The following is a 20,983-nucleotide window of genomic DNA, read 5'->3' as shown; positions in this document are numbered from 1 at the left end:
ATAAGGATGTAATGTAACAAAATGTGGAAAAAGTCAAGGGGTCTGAATAATTCCCGAATGCACTGTACATTTGGAGAAAACAAGATATATTAACTGACTAGCTAGCTAGCTAGCTAATGTTAGCAATGTTTTCAATGATGGTCAATGAGACAAAGCTAGCTAAGCAGCTAGCAAACAATGAAACAAATGCATAATTCCGGATTCAAGAAATATTCCATCAGGCTCTGCATTTCATGACTCACAGCCGCAAGTACCCCTGCTGCGCTGTTAAATTATTTAGCCATTTAAACCATTTTTTAAAATGAAAATGCAGTTTTTGCCATTGTCCTCATTGGTTTACATGCATTTGAAACAAGAGCTTATCTGAGGCGAGGGGACTCAAGCTTGTTTAGCGACCAAGCGATTGGTTGCCCACAATTCTGGGGCGGGCCTTAGCGAAGGGTCAATTAGGCAAAACGCAGCCTTATTGCAGGGTTTCCCAAACTCAGTCCTGGGGCCCACTCTGGGAGCACGTTTTGTTTTTTTCCCTAACACTACATAGCTGATTCAAATAACCAACTCATCATCAAGCTTTCATTATTTGAATCAGCTGTGTAGTGCTAGGGAAAAAACAAAACATGCACCCAGGGCGGGCCCCAGGACCAAGTTTGGGAAACCTTGCATTAGTGTGTGTGTCTGTATTCTCCTCTTCATCCTTGCCCAGTGTATGCATCTCTTAAGTGGCATATGTATGTTTGTGTGCATGTACTACTGTACCTCTTCAGATGGTAAACTTTATGTGTGTACTGTCCCTTCTCTCCCTCTTCCTCATAGGGTTCATTTATCAGCACCTCAATGCCTTCTCCTCCCCCCGTCTCATTCTTACTGGCCTCTGCTACGGTGAACAGCTGACCAACTTGGTACTGCAACACAGAAAAAGAGAGCACAGAGAAACCGGTCACATAATATAAAAAACCCGCAAGAAAAAGTATGTGAACCCTTTGGAATTACCTGGATTTCTGTATAAATTGGTCATCAAATTTGATCTGACCACAAAAATGGACAAACAGAGTGTGCTTAAACTAATAACACACAAATACATGTATTTTTCTGGTCTATATTGAATACATAATTTAAAACATTCACAGAGTAGGTTGGGAAAAGTACAGTTGAAGTCTGAAGTTTACATACACTTCGGTTGGAGTCATTAAAACTCGTTTTTCAACCACTCCACAATTTTCTTGTTAACAAACTATAGTTTTAGCAAGTCAGTTAGGACATCTACTTTCACTTATAATTCACTGTTTCACAATTCCAGAGGGTTAGAAGTTTACATACACTAAGTTGACTGTGCCTTTAAACAGCTTGGAAAATTCCAGAAAATTATGTCATGGCTTTAGAAGCTTCTGATAGGCTAATTGACATAATTTGAGTCAATTGGAGGTGTACCTGTGGATATATTTCAAGGCCTACCTTCAAACTCAGTGCCGCTTTGCTTGACATCATGGGAAAATCAAAAGAAATCAGCCAAGACCTCAGAATTTCTTTTTGTAGACCTCCACAAGTCTGGTTCATCCTTGGGAGCAATATCCAAACGCCTGAAGGTGCCACGTTCATTTGTACAAACAATAGTACGCAAGTATAAACACCATGGGACCACGCAGCTGTCATACCGCTCAGGAAGAAGACACGTTCTGTCTCCTAGAGATGAACGTATTTTGGTGCGAAAAGTGCGAATCAATCCCAGAACAGCAGCAAAGGACCTTGTGAAGATGCTGGAGGAAACAGGTACAAAAGTATCTATATCCACAGTAAAACAAGTCCTGTATTGACATAACCTGAAAGGCTGCTCAGCAAGGAAGAAGCCACTGCTCCAAAACCGCCATAAAAAAGCCAGACTACAGTTTGAAACTGCACATTGGGACAAAGATCGTACTTTTTGGAGAAATATCCTCTGGTCTGATGAAACAAAAATAGAACTGTTTGGCCATAATGACCATCATTATGTTTGGAGGAAAAAGGGGGAGGCTTGCAAGCCGAAGAACACCATCCCAACCGTGAAGCACGGGGGTGGCAGCATCATGTTGTGGGGGTGCTTTGCTGCAGGAGGGACTGGTGCACTTCACAAAATAGATGGCACCATGAGGCAGGGAAATTATGTGAATATATTGAAGCAACATCTCAAGACATCAGTCAGGAAGTTAAAGCTTGGTCGCAAATGGGTCTTCCAAATGGACAATAACCCCAAGCATACTTCCAAAGTTGTGGCAAAATGGCTTAAGGACAACAAAGTCAAGGTATTGGAGTGGCCATCACAAAGCCCTGACCTCAATCCTATAGAAAATTTGTGGGCAGAACAGAAAAAGCGTGTGCGAACAAGGAGGCCTACAAACCTGACTCAGTTACACCAGCTCTGTCAGGAGGAATGGGCCAAAATTCACCCAGCTTATTGTGGGAAGCTTGTGGAAGGCTACCCGAAACGTTTCACCCAAGTTAAACAATTTAAAAGGCAATGCTATCAAATACTAATTGAGTGTATGTAAACTTCTGACCAACTGGGAATGTGATGAAAGAAATAAAAGCTGAAATAAATCATTCTCTCTACTATTTATCGTGACATGTCACATTCTTAAAATTAAGTGATGATCCTAACTGACCTAAGACAGGGAATTGTTACTAGGATTAAATGTCAGGAATTGTGAAAAACTGAGTTTAAATGTAAATTCCGACTTCAACTGTATGTGAACCCCTAGGCTAATGACTTCTCCAAAAGCTAATTTGATCAGGAGTCAGCTAACCTGGAGTCCTCCAATCTCATCTCATTGATTGATGTTGGTTAGAGCTGCCTTGCCCTATAAAAAAACCCCAAAAATGTAGTTTGCTGTTCACAAGATGATATGAACCATGTCTCAAACAAAAGAGATCTCAGAAGACCTAAGATTAAGAATTGTTGACTTGCATAAAGCTGGAAAGGGTTAAAAATGTATCTCTAAAAGCCTTGATGTTCACCAGTCCAGAGTAAGATAAATTGTCTATAACTGGAGAAAGTTCAGCACTGTTGCTACTCTCCCTAGGAGTGGCCGTCCTGCAAAGATGACTGCAAGAGCACAGCGCAGAATGCTCAATGAGGTTAAGAAGAATCCTAGAGTGTCAGCTAAAGACTTACAGAAATCTCTAGAACATGCTAACATCTCTGTTGACGAGTCTACGATATGTAAAACACTACACAATAATGGTGTTCATGGGAGGACACAACGGAAGAAGCCACTGCTGTCCAAACAAAACATTGCTGCACGTCTGAATTTTTAAAAGTGCACTTGGATGTGCTATCGGCAAAATTATTCTGTGGACAGATTAAACTAAAGTTGAGTTGTTTGGAAGGAACACACAACACTATGTGGAGAAAAAAATGGCATAGCACACCAACATCAAAACCTCATCCCAACTGTAAAGTATGGTGGAGGGAGCATCATGGTTTGGAGCTGCTTTGCTGCCTCAGGGCCTGAACAGCTTGCTATCGTCAACAAAAAAATGAATTCCCGTCGATCAAGACATTTGGCAGGAGAATGTTAGGCTATCTGTCCGCCAATTGAAGCTCAACAGAAGTTGGGTGATGCAACAGGACAACGATCCAAAACACAGAAGTAAATTAACAGAATGGCTTCAACAGAAGAAAATACGCCTTCTGGAGTGGTCCAAAAGTCCTCCTGACCGTTGTGCAGGTCTGATCCGCAAAAACAGAAAACGTTTGGTTGAGGTTATTGCTGCCAAAGGAGGGTCAACCAGTTATTAAATTCAAGGGCTCACATATATTTTTTTTCACCCTGTGAATGTTTACACAGTGTGTTCAATAAAGACATGAAAACGTATAATTGTTTGTGTGATATTAGTTTAAGCAGATTGTTGGTCTATTATTGTGACCTAGATGAAGATCAGATCAAATTTTATGACCAATTCATGCACAAATCCAGGTATTTCCAAAGGGTTCACATACTTTTTCTTGCCACTGTGTGTGGGTGTTATATATACAGTGGGGAGAACAAGTATTTGATAACCTGCAAAATCGGCAGTGTTTCCTACTTACAAAGCATGTAGAGGTCTGTCATTTTTTATCATAGGTACACTTCAACTGTGAGAGACGGAATCTAAAACAAAAATCCAGAAAATCACATTGTATGATTAAGTAATTAATTTGCATTTTATTGCATTACATAAGTATTTGAAAACCTACCAACCAGTAAGAATTCCAGCTCCCACAGACCTGTTAGTTTTTCTTTAAGAAGCCCTCCTGTTCTCCACTCATTACCTGTATTAACTGCACCTGTTTGAACTCGTTACCTGTATAAAAGACACCTGTCCACACACTCAATCAAACAGACTCCAACCTCTCCACAATGGCCAAGACCAGAGAGCTCTGTAAGGACATCAGGGATAAAATTGTAGACCTGCACAAGGCTGGGATGGGCTACAGGACAATAGGCAAGCAGCTTTGTGAGAAGGCAACAACTGTTGGTTCAATTATTAGAAAATGGAAGAAGTTCAAGATGACGGTCAATCACCCTCGGTCTGGGGCTCCATGCAAGATCTCACCTCGTGGGGCATCAATGATCATGAGGAAGGTGAGGGATCAGCCCAGAACTACACGGCAGGACCTGGTCAATGACCTGAAGAGAGCTGGGACCACAGTCTCAAAGAAAACCATTAGTAACACACTACGCAGTCATGGATTAAAATCCTGCAGCGCACGCAAGGTCCCCCTGCTCAAGCCAGCGCATGTCCAGGCCCGTCTGAAGTTTGCCAATGACCATCTGGATGATCCAGAGGAGGAATGGGAGAAGGTCATGTGGTCTGATGAGACAAAAATAGAGCTTTTTGGTCTAAACTCCGCTCGCCGTGTTTGGAGGAAGAAGGATGAGTACAACCCCAAGAACACCATCCCAACTGGGAAGCATGGAGGTGGAAACATCATTCTTTGGGGATGCTTTTCTGCAAAGGGGACAGGACGACTGCACCATATTGAGGGGAGGATGGATGGGGCCATGTATCGCGAGATCTTGGCCAACAACCTCCTTCCCTCAGTAAGAGCATTGAAGATGGGTCGTGGCTGGGTTTTCCAGCATGACAACGACCCGAAACACAAAGCCAGGGCAACTAAGGAGTGGCTCCGTAAGAAGCATCTCAAGGTCCTGGAGTGGCCTAGCCAGTCTCCATACCTGAACCCAATAGAAAATCTTTGGAGGGAGCTGAAAGTCCGTATTGCCCAGCGACAGCCCCGAAACCTGAAGGATCTGGAGAAGGTCTGTATGGAGGAGTTGGCCAAAATCCCTGCTGCAGTATGTGCAAACCTGGTCAAGAACTACAGGAAACGTATGATCTCTGTAATTGCAAACAAAGGTTTCTGTACCAAATATTAAGTTCTGCTTTTCTGATGTATCAAATACTTATGTCATGCAATAAAATGCTAATGGATTACTTAAAAATCATACAATGTGACTGGATTTTTGTTTTAGATTCCGTCTCTCACAGTTGAAGTGTACCTATGATAATGACAGACCTCTACATGCTTTGTAAGTAGGAAAACCTGCAAAATTGGCAGTGTATCAAATACTTGTTCTCCCCACTATATATATATACACTGCTCAAAAAAATAAAGGGAACACTTAAACAACACAATGTAACTCTAAGTCAATCACACTTCTGTGAAATCAAACTGTCCACTTAGGAAGCAACACTGATTGACAATAAATTTCACATGCTGTTGTGCAAATGGAATAGACAAAAGGTGGAAATTATAGGCAATAAGTAAGACACCCCCAAAAAAGGAATGGTTCTGCAGGTGGTGACCACACACCACTTCTCAGTTCCTATGCTTCCTGGCTGATGTTTTGGTCACTTTTGAATGCTGGCGGTGCTTTCACTCTAGTGGTAGCATGAGACGGAGTCTACAACCCACACAAGTGGCTCAGGTAGTGCAGTTCATCCAGGATGGCACATCAATGCGAGCTGTGGTAAAAAGGTTTGCTGTGTCTGTCAGCGTAGTGTCCAGAGCATGGAGGCGCTACCAGGAGACAGGCCAGTACATCAGGAGACGTGGAGGAGGCCGTAGGAGGGCAACAACCCAGCAGCAGGACCGCTACCTCCGCCTTTGTGCAAGGAGGTGCACTGCCAGAGCCCTGCAAAATGACCTCCAGCAGGCCACAGACACAGCAAACCTTCTTGCCACAGCTCGCATTGATGTGCCATCCTGGATGAACTGCACTACCTGAGCCACTTGTGTGGGTTGTAGACTCCGTCTCATGCTACCACTAGAGTGAGAGCACCGCCAGCATTCAAAAGTGACCAAAACATCAGCCAGGAAGCATAGGAACTGAGAAGTGGTCTGTGGTCACCACCTGCAGAATCACTCCTTTTTTGGGGGTGTCTTGCTAATTGCCTATAATTTCCACCTTTTGTCTATTCCATTTGCACAACAGCATGTAAAATTTATTGTCAATCAGTGTTGCTTCCTAAGTGGACAGTTCGATTTCACAGAAGTGGGATTGACTTGGACTTACATTGTGTTGTTTTTGAGCAGTGTATATATATATATATATATATATATAACATCAGTGTCACAGTAGCACAAATCAATTCAGCGAATCACTGACCGATCCTAACAGACAGAATCCCCGTTATTGGTAAATGGGATGTGTACGTATATTTGATGTTATGTTAATATGGCTTATGAGCAGCCAAATTAAGTGTTAGTGACTTGGGATATGGACAGCTAATGGAATTTCACACACATGAACTCTCTAAATGGGCTCCCAACCGGTGCAGTGGTCTAAGGCACTGCATCTCAGTGCTAGAGGCGTCACTACAGGCATCCTGGCTCGAATTCAGGCTGTATTATAACCGGCCGTGATTGGGCATCCCATAGGGCGGCGCACAATTTGCCCAGCGTCATCTGGGTTTGGCCGGTGTAGGCAGTCATTGTAAATAATAATTTGTTCTTAACTGACCTGCCTAGTTAAATAAAGGTTACACTAAACATATCAGGACGAAGGTTGTGACTTTATGGGCTAGGAGCAGAACACAAATCTGTGAATTGTTTGGGGGAGAGCGAGAGAACATTGACAGTGCCATAGAGAGAGGTCCAATACAGTCACCGGACAAATTCTGACCCCCCATCCATTCTGTTTTTCTTTAAACAAGACACACAGGGTAGGGATGCACGAAATATCGTGAACATATTGGAATCGGCCGATATTAGCTAAAAATGCCAACATCGGTATCGGCCCTATGCCTAGTTTCATTCCTAACCTAGCCCACACAATGTCTGCTGTGTGGATTGAGCAGTCAATAAGTCGAGCAGTCATTTGAAAGAGTAAGAACATTTCAGCGAGACAACTCAAAGGCGAAATCCATTACCGCCAAGATAATGAAATTCATTGCCCTTGACAATCAACCGTTCTCCGTCGTGGGTGATGTTGGCTTTCGCTGACTGGTCGAGCACCGGTACACGTTGCCCTACCGGAGTTACACAGTAATAGCGTCACTGCTATTAGCTTCATGACATACAATGGAACGCCGTTTAGATCTTTGCGTGTCAAAAAAGATACACGTCAAATAACACAATACTATTATAGAATGTTGTGTGTTCTGAATTTGCATGTGCAAGCCAAGCGCCACCACTACTATCAGTAGCACTGTCAAAGCTGTACAAAAAAAGTCTGCAAACACCAGCCACGAACGATGTGTTTACAATACCACATTGGTAATAAAGCATTGTTTGTTCGACCGCAACTTCTGGGGTAGCTAGCTAGCTTTAGCTTGGTACCTAGCTATCACCAATACAACCAGCCTGAAAACAATGACCAGTAAAAACTGCAGTCATGTTCATTATTCTTAGCAATGATTTAGGAATCCTTGTGAGTAAGTATTAGCTAGGTTGCCACTTGTTGTTCGCCTTTTGAAATTGAACTTCAGTTCATGAAAATAAATAGCTAGCCTGCTACTTAACCCTGTTGCCCAAAGCGAACGTTATAAGCAGCCAGTTAGCTTCATCTGGCTAGTGACGCTCGACCGGACTGGGTTGTGTTGTGAAGCTAGCCACAATAAGGATTAGGCGCAATAGTGGAATTTGTGTTTTGCCTTCAAAATAAAAGGTACCTCTTTGAACGTGATACAGAGGGGTGGAATCATGCCATATTTAGACTAGATAATGTTAAACAAGGTTGGAATGTGAAGCAATGAAATGGGGTATCAATCTACTCGGTGACACCCACAGAACACAACTGTTAAAAGTTTACGCAAATATCAGCGGTGTAGCTCTTTCGCGGGACTGTGACTGTGTGAAATCACCTCCCCAGTCAGTCTATTGTGTGCATTGACATTCATTTTGCACTATACAGTTTTACCTAAGGATTGTGGATCAATGAAATGGGGTATCAGTCTACTCAATACCCAAGATATTTTTTCCCCAACGTCCTCCTCAGAGTTATCAGACTCTAAAACATTCACACTGTATTGTTTTTCCTCGGGAATAGTATTCAATACACATAGGATAACAATAAATGTTGCTCAATTCACAGTTGTTTCAGAGTCCCGCAATAAAAGCTACGACGCGAATGGTCTCTGGGTGTCACTGAGTAGACGGATATCCCATTTCATTGATCCACAATCCATAGCTAAGGCTGTACAGTGAAATAAGTATGCCCCCAGTGCAATTCTAAAGTATAATATATCCAGTGTGATTTCAAATGATTTTTGTCAAATTAACAAATTGTCTTTTGTTGATTTTATATAAACATCCCAACCTCGTTTAGCATGATCTATTTCAATTATGGCATAATTCTACTATTTGTAATAATTTGCATCACCGTCAATGACAAACTTTTATTTTGAAGGCTAACCGCAAAGTCCTCTATTGTGGCTAATCCTTATTGTGGGTAGCTTCACATAGATGGGTCCGACCACCATTAATCAAATAAGAACTGTGCTTATAAATTAGAGTTATTTTAGATTACACCTAGCTATATAGTTAGCTAGCTAACTATAGTTACTGAAACAGATGTCGTTTTGCTATGTTTTTGGGGAAGAACATTGTTTGCATCCATGAGCTAGCTGGCTTTTTTTTAATAACCAGCACTGTAGGTGCGTGAGACAACTTTACCAGCATCAATGCATAGGTATCGATGAATCGTTGTGACATATGAAATGAACAACGAAACAGCACAGCAAGTAAGTGAAAGAAATAGGTTTTGATTATGTTTTACTGGTAAAGGGGACATGCGTCATTGCCAACAAAATAACTTTTTGGTCAGTGTGGGGTGTGTGTAACCTGTATTTAACTAGGTAAGTCAGTTAAGAATGAATTCTTATTTACAATAACAGCCTACCCCAGGCCAAACCCGGACGACGCTGGGCCAATTGTGTACAGCCCTATGGGACTCCCAATCACGGCTAGATGTGATACAGCCTGGATTCGAACCAGGGACTGTAGTGACGCCTCTTGCACTGAGATGCAGTGCCTTAGACCGCTGCGTCCATGTATGTGTGTTAACTATTTAACTGTACTAGAATGCTTAAAAGGCTGCTAAAATTGTAAATATCGGTTATCGGTATCATTTTTTTGGGGGCAAGGAAAATATTGGATATCGGTATCGGCCAAAAATGTCATATTGGTGCATCACTAACACAGGGTTCCACTTAAGGGACAAGAGATGACGAATGGAGGTTCTCAGATAAACTGGAACCGTGGGTCAGTGGCTGCAATGTATCTGGCTTGATTGGGGAGAGAGAGGGAGGAAGGGAGAGAGAGGGAGGAAGGAAGATAGAGAGAAAGCATTCTGCAGCATCTTATGAGGTCTGACCTGATGTTCTACCGGCTGGGGTCGTCAATCCCAGTCACAGAGCTACTGTTTCTCTAGAGTCTAAAACACACAAATGTCAGAGGTATGCTTAACACCTAGGTGTGAATTGCTGGTGGCTGAAATTAATTTGCAACACTATAAATCTAATGCTTTGTTTGATACCCTGGGCTCATCTAGAGGTAACGGGGAAGGCGAACAGCTAGACTAATGGAATTTTACATGAGCATCTACAACTCTGCCTGGGGATCAATAAAGGCCAACTTACTCCATATCATTAATATATTTAACAACTATAGTAGTTGCAATTACAACCACACATTTTAGTCATTTAGCAGACACTTCTCCAGAGTGACTGACAGGACCAATTAGGGTTAAGTTTCAGCCACCAGCAATTCACACCTAAGGGCACATCGACAGATTTTTCACCTAATTCACTCGGGGATTTGAACCAGCAACCTTTAGTTTATTTACCCAACTCTCTTAACTGCTGGGACACCTGCCACCCTGAGGTAAAGCTTTACATGGAAGTTTGGTGATTGAATCGTCTCCTTCAGTTTGTAGAGCCTGACTCTTTGGGTAAATAGCCTTTACTGTCAGGATAAATTGACCCCTCCAGGCTGATGACGTTACAGCTGTCACACTGAGTACTGCACTAAAACCTTTAGGGGCTGCTGCCGTTACATCACATGCTGCAGGAGAACGTCACATCTCTCAAGGCTGGAGTTAAAACACTGACGGCAGCATGACCCCGACAAATAAGGGGAAATGGAATGCAGTGGAGAGAAAGACATGTCTGACAAATAGCTTCTCAGAAGGCGGCAATATCAAAACAAACAGCATTTATGACCTGCTTTCATGCTTGTACAGACTTGCAGGAAACTAGCACAAAAAATGGGGTGGTGTGTACGTGGGTAATGACTTCGTGTTACTCACCTCTTGCACAGAGATCGGTAGGATCACGCGGCTGTGAGAGAGTAAAAAAAAAAAAACATCAGCAAACAGAAGAAATAAACTTTCTACCAATGTCACACAAAGAGACCAAAAACCATTCCCTTGCAGTACATCACAACTCATGCCTCAGGCAGGTTGGCATTTATTGGGAGGAATCTTGTCCTGGAGGCAGCCCTGCAGGGTGGTCACTAGCTGTCCTAGCCACAAAGTCATAACATCTAACCCCAACCACACTGCTAACCGTATGCCTTAAAATAAAACAGCTAATTTTTGTTTTATAGATTTTTTGTGTGAAGGTATAGCCAAGACTCATCCCAATAAAATGTCCACCTGCACACCTCAGCCTGACTTGGCTGAGTTCAACCAGAGCCAGGAGTGACCTCCAGTAACCCCACACATAGTGAGACTTGTCTGTTCATCATCTAGACCACTGAGCTGAACACATTCTATTAGGGAGGAACTACAATGAACTGACAATTTCTCCACACACTTGACTTCAGTTGAACATTTCGTTTGGGTGCTTGTTCAGGGGCTTAAGAGATGGGCCTACACAGTGCTTTCCAATGTTCAAGCCTTTCGGGAATAGTTTACGTCCTAGCTATATCACGCAACTGTATTACCTAGGCCGTTAGCTGCTTCCTCCATTTACCTCACCTCCTATAGCAGCTTCCCCCCTAAGTAAACACGGGGGCAGCATATACAGTTGAAGTCGGAAGTTTACATACACCTTAGCCAAATATATTTAAACTCAGTTTTTCACAATTCCCCTTTTTCCTCCAAACATAATGATGGTCATTATGGCCAAACAGTTCTATTTTTGTTTCATCAGACCAGAGGACATTTCTCCAAAAAGTATGATCTTTGTCCCAATGTGCAGTTGCAAACTGTAGTCTGGCTTTTTTTAAATGGCGGTTTTGGAGCAGTGGCTTCTTCCTTGCTGAGCAGCCTTTCAGGTTATGTCGATACAGGACTCATTTTACTGTGGATATAGATACTTTTGTACCCGTTTCCTCCAGCATCTTCACAAGGTCCTTTGCTGTTGTTCTGGGATTGATTCACACTTTTCGCACCAAAATACATTCATCTCTAGGAGACAGAACGTGTCTTCTTCCTGAGCGGTATGACAGCTGCGTGGTCCCATGGTGTTTATACTTGCGTACTATTGTTTGTACAAATGAACGTGGCACCTTCAGGCGTTTGGATATTGCTCCCAAGGATGAACCAGACTTGTGGAGGTCTACAAAAAAAGTTTGAGGTCTTGGCTGATTTCTTTTGATTTTCCCATGATGTCAAGCAAAGAGGCACTGAGTTTGAAGGTAGACCTTGAAATACATCCACAGGTACACCTCCAATTGACTCAAATTATGTCAATTAGCCTATCAGAAGCTTCTAAAGCCATGACATCATTTTCTGGAATTTCCCAAGCTGTTTAAAGGCACAGTCAACTTAGTGTATGTAAACTTCTGACCCACTGGAATTGTGATACAGTGAATGATAAGTGAAATAATCTGTCTGTTAACATTTGTTGGAAAAAAGTGACTTGTGTCATGCACAAAGTAGATGTCCTAACCGACTTGCCAAAAGTATAGTTTGTTAACAAGGAATTTGTGGAGTGGTTGAAAAATGAGTTTTAATGATTCCAACCGTAGTGTATGTAAACTTCAGACTTCAACTGTACCTTGCACAGCCTTTTCTTTCTTTAGTAAACGCCTCCATTTCTTTTTTTGTACTTTTTCCCTCCCCAATTTCATGGTATCCAATTGGTAGTTACAGTCTTGTCTCATCGCTACAACTCCCGGACGGACTCGGGAGAGGCGAAGGTCGAGAGCCATGCGTCCTCCGAAACACGACCCCGCCAAACCCCACAGCTTCTTGACACACTGCTCGCTTAACCCGGAAGCCAGCCGCACCAATGTGTCGGAGGAAACCGTACAGCTGGCGACTGAAGCCACAAGGAGTCGCTAGAGCGCGATGGGACAAGGACATCCCAGCCGGTCAAACTCTCCCCAAACCCGGATGCCGCTGGACCAATTGTGCACTGCCTGGGTCTCCCAGTCTCGGCCAACAGCAACACAGCCCGGGATTGAACCCAGATCTGTAGTGACGTCTCTAGCACTGCAGGGCCTTAGACTGCTGCACCACTCGGGAGGCCACATAGCTCCATTTCCATCTATAGTATAGGGCAACTCCACGGTAACAGTGGAATGAAGTGATGCTGAGACTCACATTCACTTTGAAAATGTCAAACAAAAACTAATGATTGCAAAGTTAAACCATACAACTCTATGTACAAGGACTACTTCTAACAATTTCCAGAGACATTTTCACAAAAACACATTTTCTTGAAGAACAGTGCAGATGCAAAGTTGATTAACAGAATGACAGGTTTGTGCTGTTTGTGCCGTCATTCTTTTACCAAGCATTGTCTCTGTACTCTTCTTCTACTAATGTGTTTTTGTAACATTTTCACTGGAAATTGTTTAAAGTTGTCCTTTTGCATAGAGTTGTATAGTTTGTTTAGCTTTGCATTCATTTTTGTTTGGCATACATTTAAAAGTGAAAAATCTGAGTCTCAGCATCACGCTGTTATCGTGGAATTGCCCATAGACTTAGTATGCCTCCTTCACACTGAAGGCCCTGAGCACCTGGACAGCCAGCCAGCAAACCCCAGACAAACACACTAATAATCCCACCAATCCACTGAATGAGACAGTAGAGATGGGATCCACCCACAGAGAGAGAGAGATGGCGACCCATCTATTCTAGTCTGGGTTCCAAGGTCCAGTAGAGGCCTAGTTTTGCCAGGTGTAACAACAGTTCTCTCAGGTGTAACTACAGAACAGCAACAGCCTGCCACAGTGTGGGTCAGGACTCTGGAGGGAAGGCATGGGGGAGTCATGATGGCAGAGCACAGGCACCCTTAGTGAGGTCAGAAACAAAAATGGATGCATCCGGTTTTCAGGGGAAATGGGAAGAGAGCCTGTGACACGACTTCACTTTTGGATGTTAACAAGGTGACACTCCAACTTAACTTCTCCTCCACATTTACTGGATTGAACAGACAGCAGAAACCATTCCCATAGTTTCCTTAACTGATGGGATTGCAAAAATAAAAGACAAAAATATGTGTCAAACATATATTTTTCAGTGGCAATTGACGAGACGATAACTGCCTAAATAGACCAAGAAAAAAAAAACTACATGAAAATATTTATATTTCTGTTGACGAAAACAAGACGAGACTAAATTCTCTGTGACTCAAATCTGACTAGTAAATGGACTGGACAATATTTTTTGGAGAGATTGAACCGTTCTCTAATCTGGCAGCAACACATCACTGATGCAAGTAAGGCACATGCTCCCGGTAGGAAAAAAAAGGGGAAACGTTAGGACCCACTTTACTTATCGTGTCGATTCAAACAAGACAGAATGCAACGTTTACACGGTAGAAGACAAGCAATGTTAACATATGTTTCTCGTGCCAATAAAGCCACTCGAATTGAATGGACAGCTTTTGCACCCACAAATTGACGGGGGGGGGGGGGAATCTGACCTGGCGCCAGAACGAACCAGTTGCATTTTGATTTCCATAGGCGTGCCTGTTTTATTCACCTGGATCTCCTGTGTGTGCACGCGCTTGCTTGCATTTTTTAAAAATGGGTGTAACAGTAGCCTAAAGAGCATAGGCAGCTCATGAGTTGCTAGTTTGGGGAAGCTTACAATTTATCCTACCAATTCTACCGATCTGCGTGCAAATTAAGAATTTTTATATGGATATTTTCATGGAACAGTTTTGTTTCTCATAATCATGGTCACGTGGCTAATCATACAACTCTGAAGTAAAATGCTAAAAATCTAAAAGTAAAAATTAAACTACGGAGAAAGCACTCCTCTCTACGGTCACCGTGGTCCATTGGCAGCTAAAGAAATGAGCGCATAGAACTCCAAGATATGCCTACTACTGCATTGGCCTATAGGCTATACCTTCCATTGTCAGCTAAGTAAAATACATGGGCCGAAAAATAAAAAGAGCAGAAAATATCCTGATAGATTCAGGTTATTTCAAATCACATTCATCTCTCTTCTCCGCCTGCCTGTCTGCCTCCCTTTCTATCGGTCTCGACTTGAGCTATTACTAGTGTAGTTCAACATTGTAACACATCACAGGGTCCTGCCAGAAGCTGTCGCTAACGAATTTGCAACATTGTATCAACTAGCCTATTCTGGGCCCTCAAAGTTTCCTGCGCCAGTGAGCTCCGGACAGAAAGCAGTTCTTTTCATGCCGTTTCCACTGGATATATGGAATCATCAGATCATGATATTTTTGCATCTCCTCCTCATGGACTGCACCCGATTTGCCAGTTCTTGCTGTGAGATTTTACCCCACTATTCCACCAAGGCACCTGCAAGTTCCCAGACATTTCTGGGGGGAATGGTCCTAGCTCTCACCCTCCGATCCAACAGGTCCCAGACGTGCTCAATGGGATTGAGATCCGGGTTCTTCGCTGGCCATGGCAGAACACTGACATTCCTGTCTTGCAGGAAATCACACACAGAACGAGCAGTATGACTGGTGGCATTGTCATGCTGGAGGGTCATGTCAGGATGAGCCTGCAGGAAGGGTACCACATGAGGGAGGGTGTCTTCCCTGTAACGCACAGCGTTGAGATTGCCTGCAATGAGAACAAGCTCAGTCCGATGATGCTGTGTGACACACTGCCCCAGACCATGACGGACCCCTCCACCTTCAAATCGACCCCGCTCCAGAGTACAGGCCTCGGTGTAACGCTCATTCCTTCGACGATAAACGTGAATCCGACCATCACCCCTGGTGAGACAAAACCGCGACTCGTCAGTGAAGAGCACTTTTTGCCAGTCCTGTCTGGTCCACCGACGGTGGGTTTGTGCCCATAGGCGACATTGTTGCCGGTGATGTCTGGTGAGGACCTGCCTTACAACAGGCCTACAAGCCCTCAGTTCAGCCTCTCTCAGCCTATTGCGGACAGTCTGAGCACTGATGGAGGGATTGTGCGTTCCTGGTGTAACTCGGGCAGCTGTTGTTGCAATCCTGTACCTGTCCCGCAGATGTGATGTCAGGATGTACCGATCCTGTGCAGGTGTTGTTACACGTGGTCTGCCACTGAGAGGACGATCAGCTGTCCGTCCTGTCTTCCTATAGCGCCGTCACAGTACGGACATTGCAATTTATTGCCCTTGCCACATCTGCAGTCCTTATGCCTCCTTGCAGCATGCCTAAGGCACGTTCATGCAGATGAGCATCTTTCTTTTGGTGTTTTTCAGAGTCAGTAGAAACGCCTCTTTAGTATCCTAAGTTTTCATAACTGTGGCCTTAATTGCCTACCGTCTGTACGCTGTTAGTGTCTTAACGACCATTCTACAGGTGCATGTTTATTAATGGTTTATGGTTCATTGAACAAGTTTGGGAAACAGTGTTTAAACCCTTTACAAATGAAGATCTGTGAAGTTATTTGGATTTTTACGAATTATCTTCTAAATACAGGGTCCTGAAAAAGATAATTTTCTTTTTTTGCTGAATTTAGTAGAATTATGCCATGCTTTTATTTTGAAGGCTAACCGCAAAGTCTACTATTGTGGCTAATCCTTATTGTGGCTAGCTTCACATAGATGGGTCCGACCACCATTAATCAAATAAAAACTGTCTTATAAATAGGGTTATTTTAGATGATGACACCTAGCTATATAGTTAGCTAACTAACTATATCTACTGAAACTGATGTCATTTTGCTATGTTTTTGGGGAAGAACATTGTTTGCATCCATGAGCTAGATTTTTTTTTATGACCAGCACTGTAGGTGCGTGAGACAACTTTACCAGCATCATAGCATACGTATCGATGAATCGTTGTGACATTTGAAATACGAGTGGTAGTGTAATCAATGTGTAATAACTGTGTAAAAAATTAATCAACGCGTTAAATTATTATGTGACGTACAGTCATATTCAGGTCCTGATAGGTCAACAAGCTTATCTACTGGTCATTGTTTTATTTTTTGACACGCAAAGACCCAAACGACGTTCCATAGCAAAGACCCAAACAGCGTTCCATAGCAAAGACCCAAACGACGTTCCATAGCAAAGACCCAAACGACGTTCCATAGCAAAGACCCAAACGACGTTCCATAGCAAAGACCCAAACGACGTTCCATAGCAAAGACCCAAACGACGTTCCATATAAATCTTGGTTGAGAATGAAAAGACTGAACAAATTAAATAGGTTTTGGTATTGTTTTACTGTTAATGGGGGACATACTTAAATGGCCAAAAAAACGTTTTGGTCAGTGTGGTGTGTGTGTGTAACCTTTATTTAACTAGGCAAGTCAGTTAAGAACAAATTTTTATTTACAATGACGACCTACCCTGGCCAAACCCGGACGACACTGGGCCAATTGTGCGCTGCCCTATGGGCCTCCCAATCACAGCCTGGAATCGAACCAGGGACTGTAGTGACGCCTCTTGCACTGAGATGCCGTGCCTTAAACCGCTGCGTCCATGTGTGTGTGTGTTAACTATTTAACTGTACTAGAATGCTTAAAAGGAGGCAAACATTTTAAATATCAGTTATCGGTATTGTTCTTTTTGGGCAAGGAAAATATCGGATATTGGTATCGGCCAAAAATGTTATATAGGTGTATCACTAACAGACCACTACTTATGACAGAACTTGGATTACAATATAGTTAGAGTATGTCAAGCGGCAGACTCCGACGACTTAGTTGATTTTTGCGACCCTTTGACTTGGCTGTGGGAGTAAAATATTGAATTGGTCGCATCAATACCAGCTAAACATTCATTACATGGTCCTCACTTAATAGTTTCAAAACATCATATGTTAGGCAGCTATAACCATAATTTGATCAAACAGTAAAGTGCATTATTGGGGCGGCAGCGTAGCCTAGTGGTTAGAGCGTTGGACTAGTAACCGAAAGGTTGCAAGATCGAATCTCCCCAAGCTAACAAGGCACAAATCTGTCGTTCTGCCCCTGAACAAGGCAGGCACTGTCCCTAGGCCGTCATTGAAAATAAGAATTTGTTCTTAACTGACTTGCCTAGTTAAATAAAGTTTATTATCCTCACTATTCTTTTATTCGCTGGGGACTGCTGCTGTGATGAGCAAGCCCCTCTCTCTCCCTCAATGTCCACTCTGGGAGAGAGAAAAAAGGATTCTGATTATATAACATTTCAAAATCCAATTGCGGGAAATGCATAACTTTGGAAGCAACTACTGTTGTTCTCAGCTTTGTGTGGGTATATATTTTTTTTCATCTCTTAATAGTGAGCTCAATTAGCCCAAAAATAAATTAGCCTATGATATTAGTAGACATAAAAGGTGTGTTCGTAAATTCACTCTGGCTATCTACTCCAATTTCGGAGCACTCATTTAAGTGTGCCAGAGCGCAGAATAACTGATGAATTTACGAACGCACAACACCTGTTGAATATTGCCGGTGTCAGTGAACCTTGGCGAAAAAAAACATATTTAAATTGTTGCCAGCAGCACAGGTACAGTCACTAATGCTCTAGATAACATGAGAACAGCCTAACCTGCTCTGCTAGTGCAAGTAAAATGGTCAGAGTGAGGTCTTCTCTCATTTGTGTCTGCAAATAGCTAGCATGCTAACCAAAGCCAGTTAGCTTAGATTCTTCACTGCGATTGAGGTCAGAATGCTCAGATCAACCCTACTCCTCGGTCAGAGCGTCCAGTGTGTGCTCTGAACACTCAGATAGCGAAATGCTCACAATTTCCTAACAGAATCTGACAATACTGAATTTACAATCAGAGCGCACTGACACACTGGAGGCAATTTCCGAACGCACCCAAAGATGTAGGTAAATTAATCTCTGTTGAACAAAACTCTGAAAATTCTGGTGCCCTATTCTAACAGTAAAATATGAAAATAGCCTAATTGTCAACCCACAATTCATGACAATCACTGGATTAGCTAGCACATCAAAATATCTTGAATCATGCATTCCTGCTTGTACTTATTTCTTGAATAGCCTACCATTTCAGTAGTATATTACAGTCTAATGAACTGTGAATGAATTTACAAGGTGATTACAATTTTTTTCTATTGCGTGTTGCCGACCTGAAAAAATTGGTGCGACCAAATCATGTACGGGTGCCACCACCTGTAAAAGTTAGTGGCACCAGTGCCACCGGGGGAAAATGTTAGTCTGGAGCCCTGTCAAGGGGTGTTCTTCTGCCTATTTGGCTTTTTGAAGAGAATCATGCAATAGGATGTTATACTTTTCTGCATGTTGGTAGGACAATACTGTTTGTACACATGGAAGTCAGTGTTTTATGTTTACTATAGGTTATTGAGGCAAATGTGATGACTAAAATTAAAGCACATTTCATTGACTAAAACAGCCCACTGTGTAATTTTGACAATAACTAGACTAAATCATTATTCAAATAATAAATGCGACCAAGACTTAATTATATTTGTCAAAATGACTAAGACCAGACTAAGTCTAAAAAATAGCACTCATTAAACAGAGACAGGACCGCTAACATGCTCTCTAAGAAGAATATGAACGAGCCTGGTTCTGGGCCATAAGAGACGAGCACAACTTATCCTCGGAAAATCATTCTCTTAACTCCATATTCCAAATCCATGTAGGGGAAGCTAGTCCTTACTGGCCAACTACCAACCAAACCCTTATGGAAAGCAGTCAAACCATGATGTATCTTTTTATTTCTCAAAAACAAACAGAATCCAAGCAGTGGCTGAAACAAATCACGATTCTCTCATAGGTGAGAGTCAATCTCGATCCTCTACAAAATTCAGAGGTTATTCAAAGTTAGTCGAGTCCAGCAGAGTAACACTCTCCAGGTTGACATTTCAGTGATAAAGAGACATGTTAAATTTACTCGGATAGTGTGCTGTGCTTTACACACCAGGTCAATTGATGAAACACAAACTGTTGTGCCCACTGCAATACAACATACTGGTTTGAGATATTAGAGCAATTACAAGCCCTAGCTATGGTAACTGAATTCCCACAGACATCGTCATAAAACATGATATGGGAAAGCACAGAGCAGGCTGCATGGAAGACCTTTGGAAAATGCAAATAGATGTATTGATCTTTTAGTCATGTCCCCAGTGGTGTCACTCCTGTGTCACCTGAGGGAGTATCAGATAAACCAGCTGACTGTTCTGTCCCCACCTATAAACCTCAGAGGAAATAGGCACCGCTTTAGTTGTCTTGACAACTGATTGGGGATGTGTCCTGTGCCACCCTGAGCAAAACTACAGTACACACACAACTTGAGTCTGGGTCTATAGGGGTATGAAGCAATTGAATTATAGACAGCCCTACATCAAATCTGGATGACACACTTGGACAGTCATTGCACTCTTGATCAACAGGTCAGGAATGTCTTGGACAGCTAAAGATGCACATATTAACATTTTTGAAACAGCATTGAGCAATACAGGGTGGAGGGGGGATTTATTGGCATTGTACTTAAGGTTGGAAGCTAGCTATATTTGGTTGCCATGAAAACCAGGCAGGGAAACCCGGGAAGTCAGACGGGGCTAAGCCTCTACAAGTTGCATGTTTCGCCAGGAAAGACAGGCTGAACACAACACGGTCTAAAAATAACGGGCTAGCTAGTAGTAATTAGCTTAAGTGTCATGCATGGTGCATGTTAGCCACCCGACCTGAGCAATTACCTTACGTGCTTACTAGCTTGTGAACGATTTACATGGATACAGTAGCTAACTAACGTTAGTTAGCGTGGTAGTTTGTGTCCCGCATTACCTGCCATTTGAATTGCATGGTATTTTCCATTGCGCATAAACATTTCACTGACAATATATATTCTTGTCTAAACGCGAGCCCCCCGGAGGTGGAACCTTGATAATCTGTCACTCACGAGACCTACCTAAACTTATGGCACCATGTTGGCTAACTAGCTAGTTAACATCCATTCTCAATGTATAGGTGTAAAGACAAATAGTTAACTAGCTAGCTAACGGGCTTCCTCCATTAAGATTCATTCAAAGGTAGCATGCTAGAAACCTAGCTAGCTATCGCTGCTGTCTAGGCCTAAACACCGGTATCATGAATCCACATCCTGATCCACCAGGACCAGAACGCTCACAATTTCCTCTCCTCTTCCAGAAATACACTGACATGAGACAACA

General features: G+C 42.7%; 1 protein-coding gene across 1 annotated transcript in view; it reads right to left on the bottom strand.

The window, feature by feature from the left end:
* LOC129813562 (phosphatidylinositol transfer protein beta isoform-like) overlaps nucleotides 1-20,983 on the bottom strand; it is a 32,978-nt gene that overhangs the window by 11,828 nt on the left and 167 nt on the right. The window contains exons 2-3 of the mRNA XM_055865878.1: nucleotides 10,767-10,797; nucleotides 757-902 (exon numbers count right to left, since the gene is read on the bottom strand). Of these exons, the coding sequence (XP_055721853.1) occupies nucleotides 757-902; nucleotides 10,767-10,797 (177 nt within the window). The remainder of the gene's footprint in view (nucleotides 1-756; nucleotides 903-10,766; nucleotides 10,798-20,983) is intronic.

Source organism: Salvelinus fontinalis, chromosome 2 (assembly GCF_029448725.1).
Source record: "Salvelinus fontinalis isolate EN_2023a chromosome 2, ASM2944872v1, whole genome shotgun sequence".
Lineage (NCBI taxonomy): Eukaryota > Metazoa > Chordata > Actinopteri > Salmoniformes > Salmonidae > Salvelinus > Salvelinus fontinalis.
The sequence above is the reverse complement of the archived record's forward strand: the minus strand, read 5'-3'. Positions and strand labels throughout refer to the sequence as shown.